At 33.3% G+C, this 17,701-nt stretch overlaps 1 protein-coding gene across 6 annotated transcripts in view; it reads right to left on the reverse strand.

Annotated features, from left to right (window-relative positions):
• Ask1 (apoptotic signal-regulating kinase 1) overlaps positions 1 to 17,701 on the reverse strand; it is an 843,483-nt gene that overhangs the window by 291,139 nt on the left and 534,643 nt on the right. For 4 of the 6 annotated variants that reach the window (XM_090379009.1, XM_090379010.1, XM_090379011.1 and 1 more), the window contains one exon: positions 13,661 to 13,726. The exons of the other annotated variants lie outside the window; for them this stretch is intronic. In XM_090379009.1, the coding sequence (XP_090235135.1) occupies positions 13,661 to 13,726 (66 nt within the window). The remainder of the gene's footprint in view (positions 1 to 13,660; positions 13,727 to 17,701) is intronic. 6 annotated transcript variants of the gene reach the window in all.

The raw sequence follows: 17,701 nt of genomic DNA on the forward strand, positions 1-17,701 counted from the left end.
CTTTTGTAGTTTTCTGCACTCGGAAAAATGACATACAAGTTGATGAGCGTAGTTCAATGCAACTTGTTCCCCAATCACAGTAAATTACACTTGTGCTACTAGGACACTATAAATCTGAGGTACCATTATGACTGAAATGAATCTCTCTTCACTTGTGTATGTCCTGCAATAGTGATAATACTGTTAATGCTGCTAGCTAAAAGAGATAACATTTATTTTTAAATTTTCTTGAAGTGTTTACAAAGCACTGTTTACTGTGTAAGTCAAAAACCTGAATGCACTACACTTGTTTATTTTTGGCACCTTCAATCTTCTTTCGTATGTTGTTAGAAAGAACGAAAATTTTCGAAAAGATTATTAAATTAAACTACATACCTTCAGTATTACTGTACTAATAAAATTGGTTTTTTTTTCCAGTTTTTGTGCACGTTTAACAAAGCACTGCACAATGAACATACTGCACTTTGCTTTCTTATAGCTTCAACCTTTCTTTTTATGATATTAAAAAGGATGAAAAATTTTTAAAGGATTTTATTAAATTAAACTAAACATATCTTGGGTATTACTCTGTATAAATAAATGTAATAAATGTAATATTAAAATAATAATATTGTTTATTAATGAAATTAATAAATGCCATGTTGAACACACGCACATGCACACATAAAATACAGTGATTGTTGTATCAGCGAGAAAAATGTACAAACAATACTATTGAGAGAGATAGTAAATGCACTGATAAATGGGATCCACAATTGTAAAGCAGCTTATCCTCCTTAAAAACATTGAGTTACATATTACTGGGCATGATTTTTGTAAGGTAAACAAACTATCATAAATGATTTCTATATTTCAGTCTCTATCATCTGTTTCCCAAAACAAACCCCAAGAGGATGGTAATATCCAGATTTATTCCTTGTTTGCTTGAAAAACAAAATTAAAAAATTAAAAAAAAAAAAGTGATGGGACATTTTAAATGTGAGTACCATGGATGTTAAAAAATGCATGGCACATTATATGACTAAGAGAGTAATACTGTAACAGTATTCACCATATAGTGCAAGGAAGCCACAGGCTTTTGCTGCAATAGCAAAAAAAAAAAAAAAAAAAAAACCCAACCAAGTAGATAAGAAAACACAAATTGTATGCTTCTCTACTCACACAGGTAAGTACGTAGTAGAATTTGCCCACCCATATTTGAATTTATTCAAAGTGTCAGCCTCAACTACCTGCAGGGGCAACTTGTTCCAGCTATCAACAACTCACTGGGTAAAAAAATGAAGATGTTTACAAAGAGCCCTGCTTTATGTAAACATCTTCATTAATTAATAATTAAAATTATTTAGAAAAAGCATATGGTATAGGGTGAGGTATTAAACAGAGGATGGGGAAGGGATATGCTTGTTCTAAATAATTTTAATTCTTCTAATTTCTAGAATTCCAACACTAATATATTTTTCCAAATTTATTTAAAATCTACATATAATTCAAAAACCTTTTTCTCATTCTGAAAACACTTAAAATTTTTTTATATCATTGACTCTGCGTTGGGACTACTTTGTCCGTACTGTAAGAGAATGTGCTAATTTTATTCTTTTTGGCTGTTTTTCACCTCTCTTCCACTGCTATGGACAAGTATAGAAATGAAGTTCCTTATACATAATCAGGTGTAGTCCTCTGATTAAATACCTGGCGATGTATCAGTATTTACTTTAGCTGACATCAGATTTTGCATTTCTGCTATCCCTGTTTTTGACCTATAACTAAATTTGCTCACCGATATTTGATGATAATAGCTTTACCACCTTTTATTTTTTTATTTATTTTATTTTATTTGTTTAATCATTTGATATTAATTATTTTACTTTACAGTTCCCTAATCTCTAATTGGCTTTGAAATTCAGCCCATAATTGTCTTAATTCATCATAACTTTTAGGATATTAACATTCTTTCACTTTTTACAAACCTGCAATACTTTTTTCCCTACTATCCTTACCCTCCTAGTCCTTGGCACTTTGTGTACTTTTCACCTCCATCTGTACTTATATCAGACTTATATATAATGATAGCAGTAATTAAAATTAGCAGTAATTAATAAAAAATAAAAAATACAAAAAGATGGAGAAGTAAATAACACAAGGTGCTGAGCCTAATACGAGGAAAAGAGAAGACAATGAGAAATTAAAAGAAAAAGAACGTTAAGAACCAAAAAAAAAAAAAAATTAATGAAATTATATAGAATTAAAGGCTAAATTAATAAGTCAATCATGTACATGAGCTGAAAGGGAAAGAAGAAATTAATCAATGTTAAATAATAGAGAGCATCAAAATTAGGGTGGTAGGAAAGGTAAATGGGGGAAAACAAAAAACTTTTGATGCAAACTAAATGAAATTGGTACACAGATCAGGTATTTCATCATGGGACTACACCTGATCAGGTGATCACATACCAAAGCACTGCATTTCTATGCAAACTTATGTTGATGGAGGAAAGATTAAAATATAACAACAACAACAACAAAAAAAAAAAAACTAAATGACTTCTTTCTGAACAATATTCATTCCTTTTCATTCTCTAAGTTTATTTTCCATTTTCTCTGCTATCGTCTATGACGTGTTGCTCATTTCTTTCAGAATTTTTCCCCAGTTCACCTTTTTTTTTGTATTATCTCAATTATAGAGGGCTTCTAGTTCTTTGCGCGTATTTCTCTACTGAGCAACTTCATAGTCGTCATGGATTTCCTTCTGTTTATATTTCACATTTATTTATGTACTCATCTTGATGAATTATTGTCTTTCTAATGTTATACTTTTTGGCCAACTTTGATGTTACATAGCTTAACAGGTATTTAATCGTTTTCTCCTATGCACTATTTGTATTTACTTTTCGGCTTTTTTGGCATTGTATTTTTGGCATTCTACAAAATAACACAGGCCGTGGTATTAGTTTCGACTTCTACTAACTCTCACAGCCAAGGCCCTCTCTAAGAGGTTGGGTATTTACACACCTAACTTGCCAAGTATCCTTTAAACTCTTTTCCTTTTCTTTTCATCTTTTTACTTTCTATTCTTCTTTCTTCCACCCGCTGAACTATTAGTGCAATACGAGGGCGATTCGGACATCTACTTTTCTCATTCTTGCTATTTTCGCCTCCCTTATTTTTATTATCTTTTTCCCTCCCTTACCCTGCATTATTTCCCATTTCTATACCACTGCCTGTCACTTTTATCATAATACATAAAATCACCTTTTTCGTCTTTTCAAAACACTTTTCAAATAATTTTCTCAAAAACTTTAAGTCCTTAGACTATTCAGAATTTACATTACATTTCATACTTTTAAGACATGTACATGAAACTATGGCTTTTACACTTTAATTTAATTACATACACTGCATTGGGGCTACCTTGCTTATGTTTTTGGAGGTTTTATCTTTCACTCATCTCCCCCTCCTTTTTTTGTTGTTATATTTTAATCTTTCCTCCAAAATAAGTTTGCATAGAAATGCAGTGCTTTGGTACATAATCAGGTGTAGTCCCCTGATGAAATATCTGATCTATGTATCAATTTCATTTACAGGTGACCCCCGCTTAACGCTGATAGTTCGTTCCGGGAAAACAGAGCGCTAAGTGAATCCGCGCTAAGCGAGCGCCATATTCCCATAAGGTAACATATGTATTTGTGAGTTGCGGTCTATTCCATAGGATATTTTCTAATCAATAATAAATGGTTGTGAAAATATGCACCAATGTCGATTAAAAATATTTAATATTCAAAATTTTGTACATATAAAATATTCTACATTATATACACATATAATTATGAGGTAATTAACTAACAAAAATCATGAATTTATTAATTCGATGGCCCTGTGCTCTCGAGTTTTCGTATCTTTCGACTGAAAAATGTGTCGATTTTGGGTTGTGCTTTGTCCCTCTTCCTCTCATTGTACAACAACATGTAGGGATTCATTTCTTTCTTCAAATTTCTTATTACCTTGGCACTTCGTTCCATGTCAGGGTCGTTCTCCCGGAAATAATCACACATTTTTTCGAAGTGTTCAAAAGCTTCACTAAGTCCTTTTGCAGTCAGCGACTTCATCGGTTCTTCATCTATAGTATCTTGATCATCATCATCTCCCTCAATAGCAAGCTCTTGTTCTTTTATAATTTCCATTAGTTCTTCATTAGAGAGGCCATCCCGGTCGTTGTCCATCATCTCTTGTACGATGTCTTCCTTAATTTCGTGTAATCCTGCTTCTTTTCCGAGCTCAACAATTTGTGTTTTAACATTTTCAACGGAATGATCAGGTTCCTGGGAATGCTTTATGCAATTTTTCCAAACTTTCCTCCACACTCCATTCATGGTTTTCTGAGTCACTTCATCCCAGGCACTTGAAATGTTGTAGATGGCGGTTTTAATGTTATAGGATTTCCAAAACTCCTTTAAACTCGGTACATTTTCAGTGTTGATGGCTTTAATAGCTTGGGAAAAGGTGTTCCTTATGTAGTACGCTTTAAATGTGGCAATTACTCCTTGGTCCATTGGTTGGATCAGAGACGTAGTGTTTGGATGCATGTAAAAAACTTTTATGTGATTGTTCAAGTCTTCTAAGCTCTCTTTGCTTGGGTGTCCTGGCGCATTGTCCATGATTAGAATAGCTTTATAACCAATGTTATTTTTGCAAAATATTTTTCCACTGCAGGACAGAAGAACTCAGCATACCAATCAATGAAAAGTGGTCTGGTTACCCAAGCTTTTTTATTAGCCTTCCAGATGACAGGTAGGTTTGATTTAGCTAAACCTTTAAGAGCCCTTGGATTTTCGGAATGGTGAACTAAAGGGGTTTTAATTTAAAATCCCCCGCAGCGTTACCACCCAACAACAAAGTTAACCGATCCTTCGCCACTTTGAAGCCTGGCATGTTTTTTCTTCTTTCGATATGAAACTTCTTTTAGGCATTCGTTTCCAAAAAAGACCTGTTTCATCTATGTTAAAAACTTGTTGAGCAGTATAACATCCCTCTTCAATAATTTTAACAAATTATTTTTTGAAAGTTTCGGCTCCTTTTTGATCTGCACTTGCAGCTTCTCCCTGTATTGCTACGTTGTGCAGGTTATAGCGCTTTCTAAATCTATCAAACCAGCCCTTACTAGCGTTAAATGGTTCCACATTTTTTTCGGGCTGAGCTTCTTTTAAATCTTCATATAGGCTCTTCGCTTTTTCTTTAATAATAATTGAACTTAACGGAATTCTACGTTGAATGTTGTCTTCAATAAAATTATGTAGACGTTTCTCCATTTCAATCATAATAGCCGGCCTAGCCCTGGTCAATTTAGTTGCCTGCAGGGGAACAGCTGTTTTTCCAGCCGCTAAAATTTATTCTTTATGATTGTTCTTACAGTTGAACCTGCCAGTCCTAAATTATTGCACACATCCACTTGTCTTTGACCGGATCAATTCTCTTCAAAACGTCTAATTTAATTTTCAAACTCAATGTTTTTCTTACCTTTCCAATCTTTGCACCGCTTCCAGACATTGTTGCTTTTTCATTCTTATCCGCCATAACTCTCTGCAAATGTAACTGCGTTGCACTGATTGTGATATTAAATTAAATCTAGAATTCCTCTGGCAAGTGAGCTGAAGATGGTGACAAATGTTTTATTTATCTGAAAAGTTTGATTTTACCGTGCAGTAAAATCAAATGGTTGTTTATTGCATGAAAATACTGTAATAAATTATGGTGTGAGTCATGGAGAATGTTTATGGAATTTCCAAAACAGTAAAACAAACAAATTTTATGTACTTCGGGTTACCACAAGGTCAGAGGAGTTCGGAAGACAAGAGAATACTGTACTGTACAAGAAACACTCATGGGATTGATTGTGTGAAAAACATTTCGCAAGTTATAGTTCCCACAGTAAAACAAAAGAAGAGATAGGGAGTAAATCTATTTTTAGTATCTTTCTATTACAGGTCAGAACAGAAAATGCAGACTTCATAACAGCATATGACACTGGATGGTAAATGTTTTCATCTTGTGTACTAAAAAAGAATTTCTCCCTTGAAACTATCCACACCAAGAAAATATTGAAAGTTTCAATTTTGTACATAGAGTAGAAATTATAAAAATAATTACTGTAGTTAATTTCATGGTGGCTATTTTCTCCTTTTGCCAAAAAAAAAGGCTCAAAACAGACTGGACCGAAGACGGATTTGCCAAAAATTCAATCTGTATGCTAGTAAAATAGCGTTATAGTGAGTTTTGACAGCGTTATAGCCAGATACGGGTTATAATATAAGAACAGCGTTATAGCGAATCAGCGTAAAGTGAACCGCGTTATAACGGGGGCCTGCTGTAGTTTGCATCAAAAGTTGTTGTTTTTTTTCCTATTCACCTTTCCTATCACCCTCAATTTTGATGCTCTCTATCATTTAACATTGATTACTTTCTTCTTTCCCTTTCAGCTCATGTACATATGATTGGCTTATTAATTCAGCCTTTAATTCTATATAACTTCGTAATTTTTTTTTTTTTTTTTTTTTTTTTTAGGTTCTTAATATTCTTTTAATTTCTCATTCTCTTCTCTCCCTATTAATTAGGCTCAGCACCTTGTGTTATTTACTTCTCCATCTTTTTGTTAATTACTGCTAATTTTATCATTATATCTTTTGTATCCTGTCTTTGCAGCTTTGCGCATTCAGATGCGATTCCTGTTTTCTTTCTCTCTCTCTCTCTCTCTCTCTCTCTCTCTCTCTCTCTCTCTCTCTCTCTTTCCTTTTTTTCTTGCATCTCTTACTCATATATACTACATATATATATATATATATATATATATATATATATATACTAGTTAATTGAATAAATTGCTTCGATTTGATTGATTCTGGTATTTATTTATTATCTATATAGGTATTTAGGTGTATAGGGAACAGGAAAACCAGTCTAACTTCTTCCTGGGGGTCTGTACATGTAATGGTAATAATAATAATAATAATAAATGAAGTTAATATTATATATATTTCAAACAAACATTAAATAAACATCAAATCAACGTCAACTAACATTCTTTTACCTGGTCATCTACCCGCTACTTCATCTGGGGCTTTGAGCAGATCGATAGCCAGATTAAACGAATGTCTCGTACCTACCTGTTTCTGTTATCCCTTTATCAGTTTTGCCTTTATAGCGATATTTTGTACTTAATTAATTAATTTATTTATTAATTGATTTTAGATAAACTCTAATTCAATTTATTGTTTTCTTTTTCAGTTTAATTTTAATTTTTAGAAATATTTTTAATCTTAGAATCGGAATCAGCAAACTGGTATAGGTGATACAAAGCCCAACGGGTAAGTATCTGAATAAGCGAGAAGGTTTTTACTTAGTCATTTGTCCTGTGGTGGTCTGTCGGAAAAGGGGGTTAGTCCCGCTCTCTGTTTTATTGACCGATCGGTTTTTAGTGCTCAGACGCGCCTATTGTTTGTTATGGTGTGATGTCGATATTGCTGTAGCGCGATACATTTGCAAGTCATGAGAGGGTTGATTTTTACGTTTGCCGGGGGTGGGGGGCTGAGGTTGGGGGGAATTCTTCCAAGTTGAAATGATGTGTTTTATGTATATACAAGCCCGATGTTTCAGAAAATTATGTGGTGAATATTATTGATGATGATGTTTTGATGAAAACGATGATTTTATGATGGAAGGATGTTGTTCATTTACATTATTTTCATGAATTTGTTATTTACATGAATTTGCTATTGCTATCCCTTGGACTGGGCCAGTATAGCTTTTCTAAGGCATAACGGCCCATATTGAACGGAGGGGATAGCTATTTACATATATACAGCCTCCTACTAAGTGAATGTTTACCTTGTGTCTTCTTGTGCTGTTTAGCTTAAATATGTTCTTTGTATGATGCTATATTTCCATTTTGGCTTTACTAAGTTTTATAGTTTTCTAATTTTTAGATGGGTGGGTTAGTATAGGATGACGGATTACAGTGCAGTCAAAAGACGAGCCTCTTCTGAGCGCAATAAATCCAGGCATCAACTTAGGTAGTATTTATCCTGCATTTTTAATTTAGACTTTTGGCTACTGATGGTTTATAGCTGTTTTATGGTGTTTTCAATAATTTTATATGGGCAGATGTTCGGTTGATTTTTGATGTTCATATGTATGGCCGCTGTAATGTGGTGTTTGCTGTAATTGTTGGGTATATTGTTTTTGGTGAGGGTTTTTAGTAGTTTTTTAATTGCTTCCATTGTATTTTCTGTATTATTGTGTATGTTTATTAATCTGGTTGTTTGGTTCCTAATTGTGTTTCCTTGTATGTGCTTAGCAATGTTGCTATCCCAGTGGATGAGCTTTATGGCTGGGAAGTAGTCTCTTTTGTCATAATGTTTAGTGTCGATATTGTTTTGTAAATAGCAATAGCAAATTCATGAAAATAATGTAAATGAACAGCATCCTTCTATCACAAAACCATCCTTTTCATCAAAACATCGTCATCAATAATATTTCTGAAACATCAGGCTTGTATATACATAAAACACATCATTTCAACTTGGAAAAATTCCCCCCAACCTCAGCCCCCACCCCCGGCAAACGTAAAAATCAACCCTCTCATGACTTGCAAATATATCGCCCTACAGCAATATCGACATCACACCATAACAAACAATAGACGCGTCTGAGCACTAAAAACCAATCGGTCAATAAAACAAACAGAGAGCGGGACTAACCCACTTTTCCACCACAGGACAAATGACTGTAGGTAAACACCTTCTCGCTTATTCAGATACTTACCCATGGGGTTTTGTGTCACCTATACCAGTTTGCTGATTCCGATTCTAAGATTAAAAATATTTCTAAAAATTAAAATTAAACTGAAAAAGAAAACGATAAATTGAATTAGAGTTTATCTATAATCAATTAATAAATAAATAAATTAATTAATTAAGTACAAAAATATCACTATAAAGGCAAAACTGATAAAGGGATAACAGAAACAGGTAGGTATGAGACATTCGTTTAATCTGGCTATCGATCCGCTCAAAGCCCCAGATGAAGTAGCGGGTAGATGACCAGGTAAAATAATGTTAGTTGACATTGATTTGATGTTTATTTAATGTTTGTTTGAAATATATATAATATTAACTTCATTTATTATTATTATTAATACTATTACATGTACAGACCCCCCAGGAAGAAGTTAGACTACACATGATAACTGGTTTTCCTGTTCCCTATACACCTAAATACCTATATAGATAATAAATAAATACCAGAAAATAGATTAAATCGACCAAATCAAAGCAATTTATTAAATTAACCAGTAATATATCAAGCATGTATAATGTCAAATTGCCACATGACAATAGCATTAATGTAGCAAGTGATAAAGAAGAAATAATCACATAGGCTTTAATAATAAAAAAACACAATATATATATATATATATAGTAATAGACATTGGAGTAATTATAAGAGGAATATTTGAATGATTATAGACCTGGATTACTACTGTGAAGAGTAGAAAACACCCAATGACCATAAACGAATAAATAATTGTACAGGGTTAGGTAATTAACGTGGCTAGTGGTGAGTAGGTAGTATAACAAAACCGTAAGTCGAAATTATGGAATTAGACAACAAATAGAAGTCATAAATATCAAAAAAAAAAAAAAAAATCAAAAACAATATATTAAAAGTACTTAAATGTTGCAAATTCTAATGTTTTTCTCAAGGGTCAGCCGTCAAAACCAAGGAAAATGCAGCAAGAAGTAAGGCCTCTGTTTCTAACATGAAATATACGTAGCATGTATAAATAAACCAAGTTAATATATAAGCAAAGATGTTGGGTTAATCGTAGTGGATGGAGTACGGAATGCTGGCATATATTTAATGGTTGACCTGACAGGGGCGGAGAAATGATAAATAGTAAAAAATTATATAAGTGGTGAAAAATTACTAAAAGCCAAAGATAAAAGATAACCATAATGGCTGGGCAGGTAAGAACTGCAGGTACGAATTGACTTATAATTTGACTTCCTGTAGTTGTTGTTCTGGAGAGGTTTAATGGCACATAAGCTGCTATGGCCATAATGTGCTTAAATTTGACTTCTGGTCTTATTCCATGATTTTTACTTATGGTTTTATTATACTACCTACTCACTACTAGCCACATTAATTACCTAATCTTACACACACACACACACACACACACACACACACACACACACACACACACACACACACACACACACACACACACACACACACACACACATATATATATATTAAAGGGGCCTCAAATTTAAACATGGCCGGGGGCCTATTTCATCCTTAATTCGGCCCTGTATACAATTTAAATAAAAATGACAATCATCTTTACAAGCATCGTCTAAGTGGATACTGTATATTCCAGTGCATAAGTCAATTTTGCACATAAATTCAACTTTAATTTTTTGCTTCAAAAATTCATTCTTAATCATATATTCACAGCACAGTCATTACCCTCCTCCCTTACAGTCATCTTTTGCATCTTGCATAGTGATATATTACAGTAAAATCTGCATTAAAAACCTTTATTTACTTTTGAACACATTCTCTGCCACCTAAATGTGAGACAACTCATTCAACATGCCATTAATTTTTGGAATGTTGGGAAAAAAAAAAAAGAAAAAAAAAAATCAACATTCTGATGCTCCCAGCAATCTGAAAATTCATATTTATTGGTTGAAAATTAAAGGAGTGGAATTGCTAAAAGTGAACACTTACTTTTGTGCTGAGGTGTAAATCAGAACGAACCTTAAAATTTTATTAAAAAAGTATTTATATCCATAAACTAACATCAACATAAGCAAAAAAACAAATGCCAAGCATTACTACAAAGCATTCAAATCAGTGTGCCAATAGTGAGCTGTTGTTAATTTCATGTGCCTTTAAGTTTATGGTACACTGCCTGGGTGCATTTTGAATGCAGTTGTGCATTGTAGCAAATCATTCCTAGTATCACTTTATGCATTGAGGCAGCAAAAGTGTTAATTCAATTATTTTGGATCTTTCTTTTGCCATAGTTTACACTGTGATATTCAATTAAACTGCATGGTGAACTGTAAAGCATGCAGTCAGCATATACAGCACCATTACTCCCTTATGCGGGTCAAAATACCAAAACTTAGGGGCATAGGTGATGGGACATTACTCTTATTGATGGTATATGTGTAAATGGGAGGCTTTGATTATGTAACCAAGAAATTCCTTATTGTCTGTTTAATACCTTACTGAGAATTGGTTTCTCCATAAACAGCATCTATGCATGGAAGAAACTATAAAAAACTGACAACCTTGAAAGTTTACCTTTTGAGAACTTGGAAAGTAAACCTGAAAGCATGACTTATGATGAAAATTCTTGTGTATTAAAAGTGAGCAACAATGTATATTTGTGTAAATATATATATACAGGCTGGCCTCGATTAACACGATTAATTCGTCCCACAAGCAAATCGCGCAAAATGGAAATGCATTAATCGAATATTATAATCAATAGAAAAAATTATAATTGGTCCTTGACCTTCTGGAATCTACCAGTTCTGGTACCCGGTAAGGTATCAGAACTGGTACCTTACAAGGGGGGGGTACCGCTAAATTATTAAATAATTGGCAATTATTTTAAATTTAAATTGGAATTATTATTATTATAAATTGGATTTAAAGCTCTATATTATTACTGGGGACTTACGGCTATGGTTTCTGTCTTGTTACCTTTGCTTCCCCCTCCCTGTTGATTTATTTTTTTTGTTAACTTTCGCTCTACAGTTTTTGCCATACTACTGGCTTATGTTTTATTTTTATATTAATTATCGGTTATATATATATTGTATAATATATATATATACAAAAAAAAATGGAAATATACTGTTATTAATTCACATCTTTCTAACCCTAAGTAGGTACTTTAATTCGAATTTAGGATTTTATACTTAGATTAGACCATTTTTTAGTCCTACAAAGGTCAACTTATATGCTGGAATATACAGTATTTGGCATTATTCTGTATATCATTATTGTCAAGTTTTTTTGTTTTTTTTAACATATATATACAGTAGAAGCCCTGCTAACTAACTCACCAGATTAACTGAAGCATATCCCCCCCCCCTTTCCTATTTAAATCATACTGTCTAATTTGGACCAATGGACTGCAAAGGTCCTGTGTCCTTGTAGCTAATGTAGTAACATCATGCCCATCTGTTGAGTTCTCTTTTCCAGAAAAAATTATTTATTTGAATTACAATATATAATTTGATTAAATGTTATATAAATTAATGAAATATGGGTAGGAAAACACCATTTTTGTTTCTATGACAACTATGTTGGATACTTCTAAAAGACTCAATTTAAAGGTGAGTCTCTAAAAACATAGTTGAATTAGATGTGAACAAAACAACTGTAAGAGAATGGAAAAAAATTTTAATATTGCCTATAGGCTTTTGCACTCAGTCTGTTTCATAAGGGTCATTGAGTTCTTGCTCCACTTCACAGAAATCAAAATTAGAGATAGTAGGCCATATATTTTGAATGGGTTTATTCGAAAAAAGAGAAACAATTTTTGGGATGAATTTAGGAAAAAAATAGAAGACATGGATACAGATCTTATAAATCTTTAAGTCATCAACATCAAAGATAGTGTTTTACAATATACCACTAGCATGGAATGCTAGCAATTCCAAGTTCAACATTTATTAAATCTTGGAGAAAAATTTGACCTGAGTTTGACAAAGCTAATCACCTGATGCAAGTCCTGACGAATGCTAATGAAAATTCTGAGCTACAAGAAGATAATTAAGAACATAATTTGAGCCACTTCCGATTCCATAACACAAGAGAATGGAACACGTGGGAATGAAACACGTGATGAGTACCGTGAACCTGCTGGTATTTAAAGACGCACCGCAGAACAAATAAATAAAACTACAATATGAATATACCCAACCTCAGAGGCCTGTTTGAAGAATTAAGAACATGGTTCATTAAATGACTTCAGGCAAATTGAAGGTTAAAGGTTATAAAGATTTACAGCAGAAGACATATATTGAATTCAAAAATGGAAAAAACAATGGATTTGACAAGTTTTTCAACAAATTGTACCCATTTAGTGGAAAATGAAATTATGGATAATGTAAAAATTATGCACACCATAACAGAAACAGATTGATCTAAATATAAACAAAAAGAAATTTAATCAAATCCAGTGCCAAAAAGGCCCTACATACAGATTTACATTATATCGAACAGCCTAATTCAACAGTCAACAATCTGATGTTTATAAAAATGTGGAGGGACTATACTGCAAAATGTCACATTTCATCATCTAAACATATAAAATTGCTGATTTTATGTAAATTAATCTATATGAATTTAAATTTAAATGAAAATAAATTTCATAATATTCATATGTATGCTTTTTATGATTTCCCGTAGCAGCTGATTTTTCGATTACATGACTAATTATCAGGACTGATCACGTCACATAAGAGAGCTTCTACTGTATATAACTATAAAAATGTTTAAATTAATTAAAATCACACTCCCTGCAATAAAAAATATTTTATTAAGGGAAATCTTTCAGTTTTACCTAATAGTGTATTCCTACCTGAAGGAAAATGATGTTGGAGAACGAGGAATAGAATCCGAAGGACTTGTCTTACAGAAGAATGATCTTCGTATAAAAATAAACGGAGAAAAGAGAGAGAGAAAAAAAAAAAAAAAAGTACATACATGAAACAGATGCAATCGCTGAATTTCGCATTTATTACAGACAGACAGTTACACACACAAACAATAGTCAAATTTAAAAAAAAAATAAAATAAAATAAACATGCACAATTATTTGCAAACAGGGAAAAAAAAAAATCAGTTAATACAAACATTAGCAACAGCAAATTAAAAAAGTCACTTAAAGTCCAGATACAGTAGGAAAGCATGCTATCGAGAATGAGTGTCATTCAAGTTTCATCTGCATTCTCTATTCTGCAAATACAAGAAATACATTCTACAAAGGCACGCATGTGACTTCCTCATGCTTGCTTTTTCCTTGCCTTAGCTATATACACACACACTTACACTGCCCAGTAAAAACTTTATAACCACCTACCTAACAGTCACCATGTCCTACTCTTGGTGCTAGTACCATTACTACACGCCAAGGTATGGAGTCTATAAGGCCTTTAAACATTGTTCCCCATCACCGGAATTGCATGCCATAGACCTGCAATAGTCCATGGTAGAGGATCCAAATTATGAATCTGCTGATCCACATAATCCCAGAGATGGTCTATGGCATTCATACCTGGCAATTCAGCAGCCAAAGTTAGCACTTGGAAGTCACTTTCATGTTCAGTGAACCACACTCAAACAATATCAGCAACATGGCAGGGTGCATTATCCTGCTGGAAAATACCTGTGCTATCCAGGAAGACAGTCAACATGAAGGGGGTTAACCTGATCAGCCACAATGGATAGGGAGTTTTTAGGTAGTCCTTGCAATCTAGAGGTATGAGGGATCCCAAAAATTCAGTCATCAATGATGTCATTCAGATGCAAAATTTAGCTGTCATTGATGACTGGTGGCCATAAGCATGGGTACATTCTGAGAGTCTATTTTGAAGGCCTATAAGGAGGAGGGTTTTGTGGTCTTTAAAACACTGCTGGTCATTCCCTGGTTAAAGTCCATGGTCAGCCATTCCACTATTTTCCATCTATTGGCTTGCACAAATTGGAATAGCCGCTGTTCACCACCATCACTGAGGAGTTGGTGCCTCTACAGACCCAGAAACTACTACTATTTTCACTAGCTGTCCATGCTTGGAACACCTTCTATAACTACAACAGCCAGTGAACAGCCCACAAGATTAGCAGTTTCCTTAACACTGTACCTTCAACCAATACCTGACAATCATCCCTTTTTTGAAGCCCATCAGATCACGTCCATGTTGATCGGGTAATTTGCATGGATTACATGACACGAGCCTGCAGTACCACATTTAATGGTTCTCACTGTGATACATATGCTGCCAAGTGGGAAGAAATGACTACTAAAATGGGGGGGGGGCATATTGTTTTGACTGGACAGTGTATTTCAACTTTTGAAAGTGCTAGGATGAATTCCCCCTGTGTACTTCAATATATTTTTGGTGTTCAGTTTCATTTTTCTTTGTTTTCTATAACCATGCACATTGCAGTCTCAACTGCTGTAGCTAAGGTCTCATCAGGTAGGTCTATACTCAGCTTTTATTAAATTTGCAAAATTTTAACAAATTTATAGATTTAAAAGAGATAAATGGGAGAAAAATGATTTAACTTATGCTCAGAAAGTACTTAATCAAATTATGTATGTTCCAATAATTAAATTTTATCCTTTGATGATTTTATTTATTAGTGTATATAGTTGGAGAAATAAAATACAGCATTTTATTAATATCTTTTTCATGATTTTAGATTTTTTACCTTTTCTGAATCTGGCTGCGTTCAATTCTGCATCTCTCTTTTTTTTTCTTTTTTTTTTTTTTTCCCTTTTTCTTTTTGGATAAGATAACATGGTGGTGGCATCTATATTTTCACAGTCCATTTAACTACAGTTTTGTAAAATTGGTCTTTTATTTATTCTTTGAAGTTTCAAAGACTCAGCAGACAACGCAAAATATGCGCAGTCCTCAATTAGTCATACTATGCATATTTTCCCACACCAGGTACTCAGTTAAAGGGTAGATAACTTTATTTAATGTTAAACATAACGTTCACTGGCTGCAATAGTGGCACAACTCAAAATCCTTAATTTTTGAGTTAATACAACTAATGAGGTTGGGATAGTGAACACTACATTTACACAATAACAGTAAAAAGTTGGTTCAACATTTCTTCGCTAGCTAGCACAAGTGTTGTTATACCATTTGAGTTTTTACTGCAGCGAGAAGCGTCAACAGTGGCACTTCTTCAGTGCACTCCCAACCCTAGAAGTGAATGGAGTACAGTCAGTATGTAATAGTGACCCTTTTTGAGTTGTGCAGTATTGGAGTGTAATGCAACCTTCTTGTTTATAATATCAGCCGACATTATGCTAAAGTCTGGTCCTGTATTCGTTCGATCACAATACGATACATTAACTAGAACTGCCAGGACAAGAAACCATTTCAAGGTGACAGAGATGAGACATTGCAATTTTTACAACCTGAAAGATTTGGCCCGACGAACTTCTATTAAATTTAGTGAAAATACCGATGTAGTGAAGTTCAACTTCAATGACACTGTTATCTTTAAAGTAGAAAAGCAGCATTTAGACTCTTTCTTTTATAAAACATCATAAAAACAGGACAATTATAAATCAGTTAAATGTTAAAGCTAGTAAAACAAGAAACCTTTGGAGTCATTAGTAGATTTTGAATTGAAAAATTCTACAGGAGTTCCAATCCGATTTCGAAAAAGAAGCACAGTAACCTCCAATGTTTGTTGAACAATAACACAATTCTCAAATACCATGCCGATTTTTATAACAGTCTAAAAGCTAATTTACGGAACGATTAAAATTTTTCTAAGAATGACTAAATTCTTCCAAATTTTTGCTTGTTTGTACACCAATAATTTCATACTAACTTCTTGTTCTTATTAATGCTTTACCACAATTATGTTCTAAGATTAAAATGTAGTTCATACATGTTCCTGAGTTTATGAATATAAATAAAGTTCTTGTTTAATGGTTTTTTTTTTTTTTTCCCCATCTTAATTACCTTTGATCTTTAGGAGAATCAAGTCACAAATTTTGAATGTTTGCTTGTGCAATAGTGGCACAATTCAAAAGGGGGGGGGTAAATTTTTGAAATTCTGGTTACCCATAAGGGAATGTTGATCAAGCCTGTCTAGTTTTGGGTACCATTGGGTATGATGAGATGAATCACAATATATGTCAACAATCACATAATTTCTTCAATTCTAAAGAAACTAATTTTTAAATCAAAATTTTTCTCATCGATTTTCTCAGAATTACGATTTTTGAGTTATTGCAGCCAGTGAGCGATATAACACTAACGTTGACATTGAATAACTTAAATAATTTTATTTAATGGTAATTTATTATTAATTGAGAGTCAATCTTGATGCAAAGTAAAACCATAAAACAGAAAAAAAAAATTTGCTTCTATGGACCGCAATTTGGTTTCTTCATCTTTGATTCAGAGTTCCACATTTCTAGAATTTTTAATTTTGGAATATATTCCCCTCTTCCTTTTTGATCAACTTATTGTCTCAACTTTTTTAATAATCAGGACATGTGGCTTGGATTTCTCATCTGAGGGTCTCTTTACAGTATTTAAATAGGCACTTATGTTTAGAGGAGGCCTTCGTAGCCAAGTGGTCAGGAGCAGGACCAACTGCTAAATAGGGTTGATCTGCCAAAAAGCACTGGAATAGCATGGCAGATTATGGTCCATTTCCTTCAACATGAATCATTGAGGAGGCTTCCATCCTGCAGTGGGTTGATAATGGCTGCAGTTTGCCTTACCTTTATGTTTAGAATTATTCTGATTAGATCTATTGTGGGGGGGGGGATTTGTAATCTATAATCTTTGTAAACGATATAGTCATTCAAATTATAATGTGTAGGGTAATAGAAAGGCTACAGTCAGTCAAATAACAACCACGT

Source organism: Mastigoproctus giganteus, chromosome 8 (genome assembly GCF_048544385.1).
Source record: "Mastigoproctus giganteus isolate SK-2022 chromosome 8, ASM4854438v1, whole genome shotgun sequence".
Taxonomy (NCBI): domain Eukaryota; kingdom Metazoa; phylum Arthropoda; class Arachnida; order Uropygi; family Thelyphonidae; genus Mastigoproctus; species Mastigoproctus giganteus.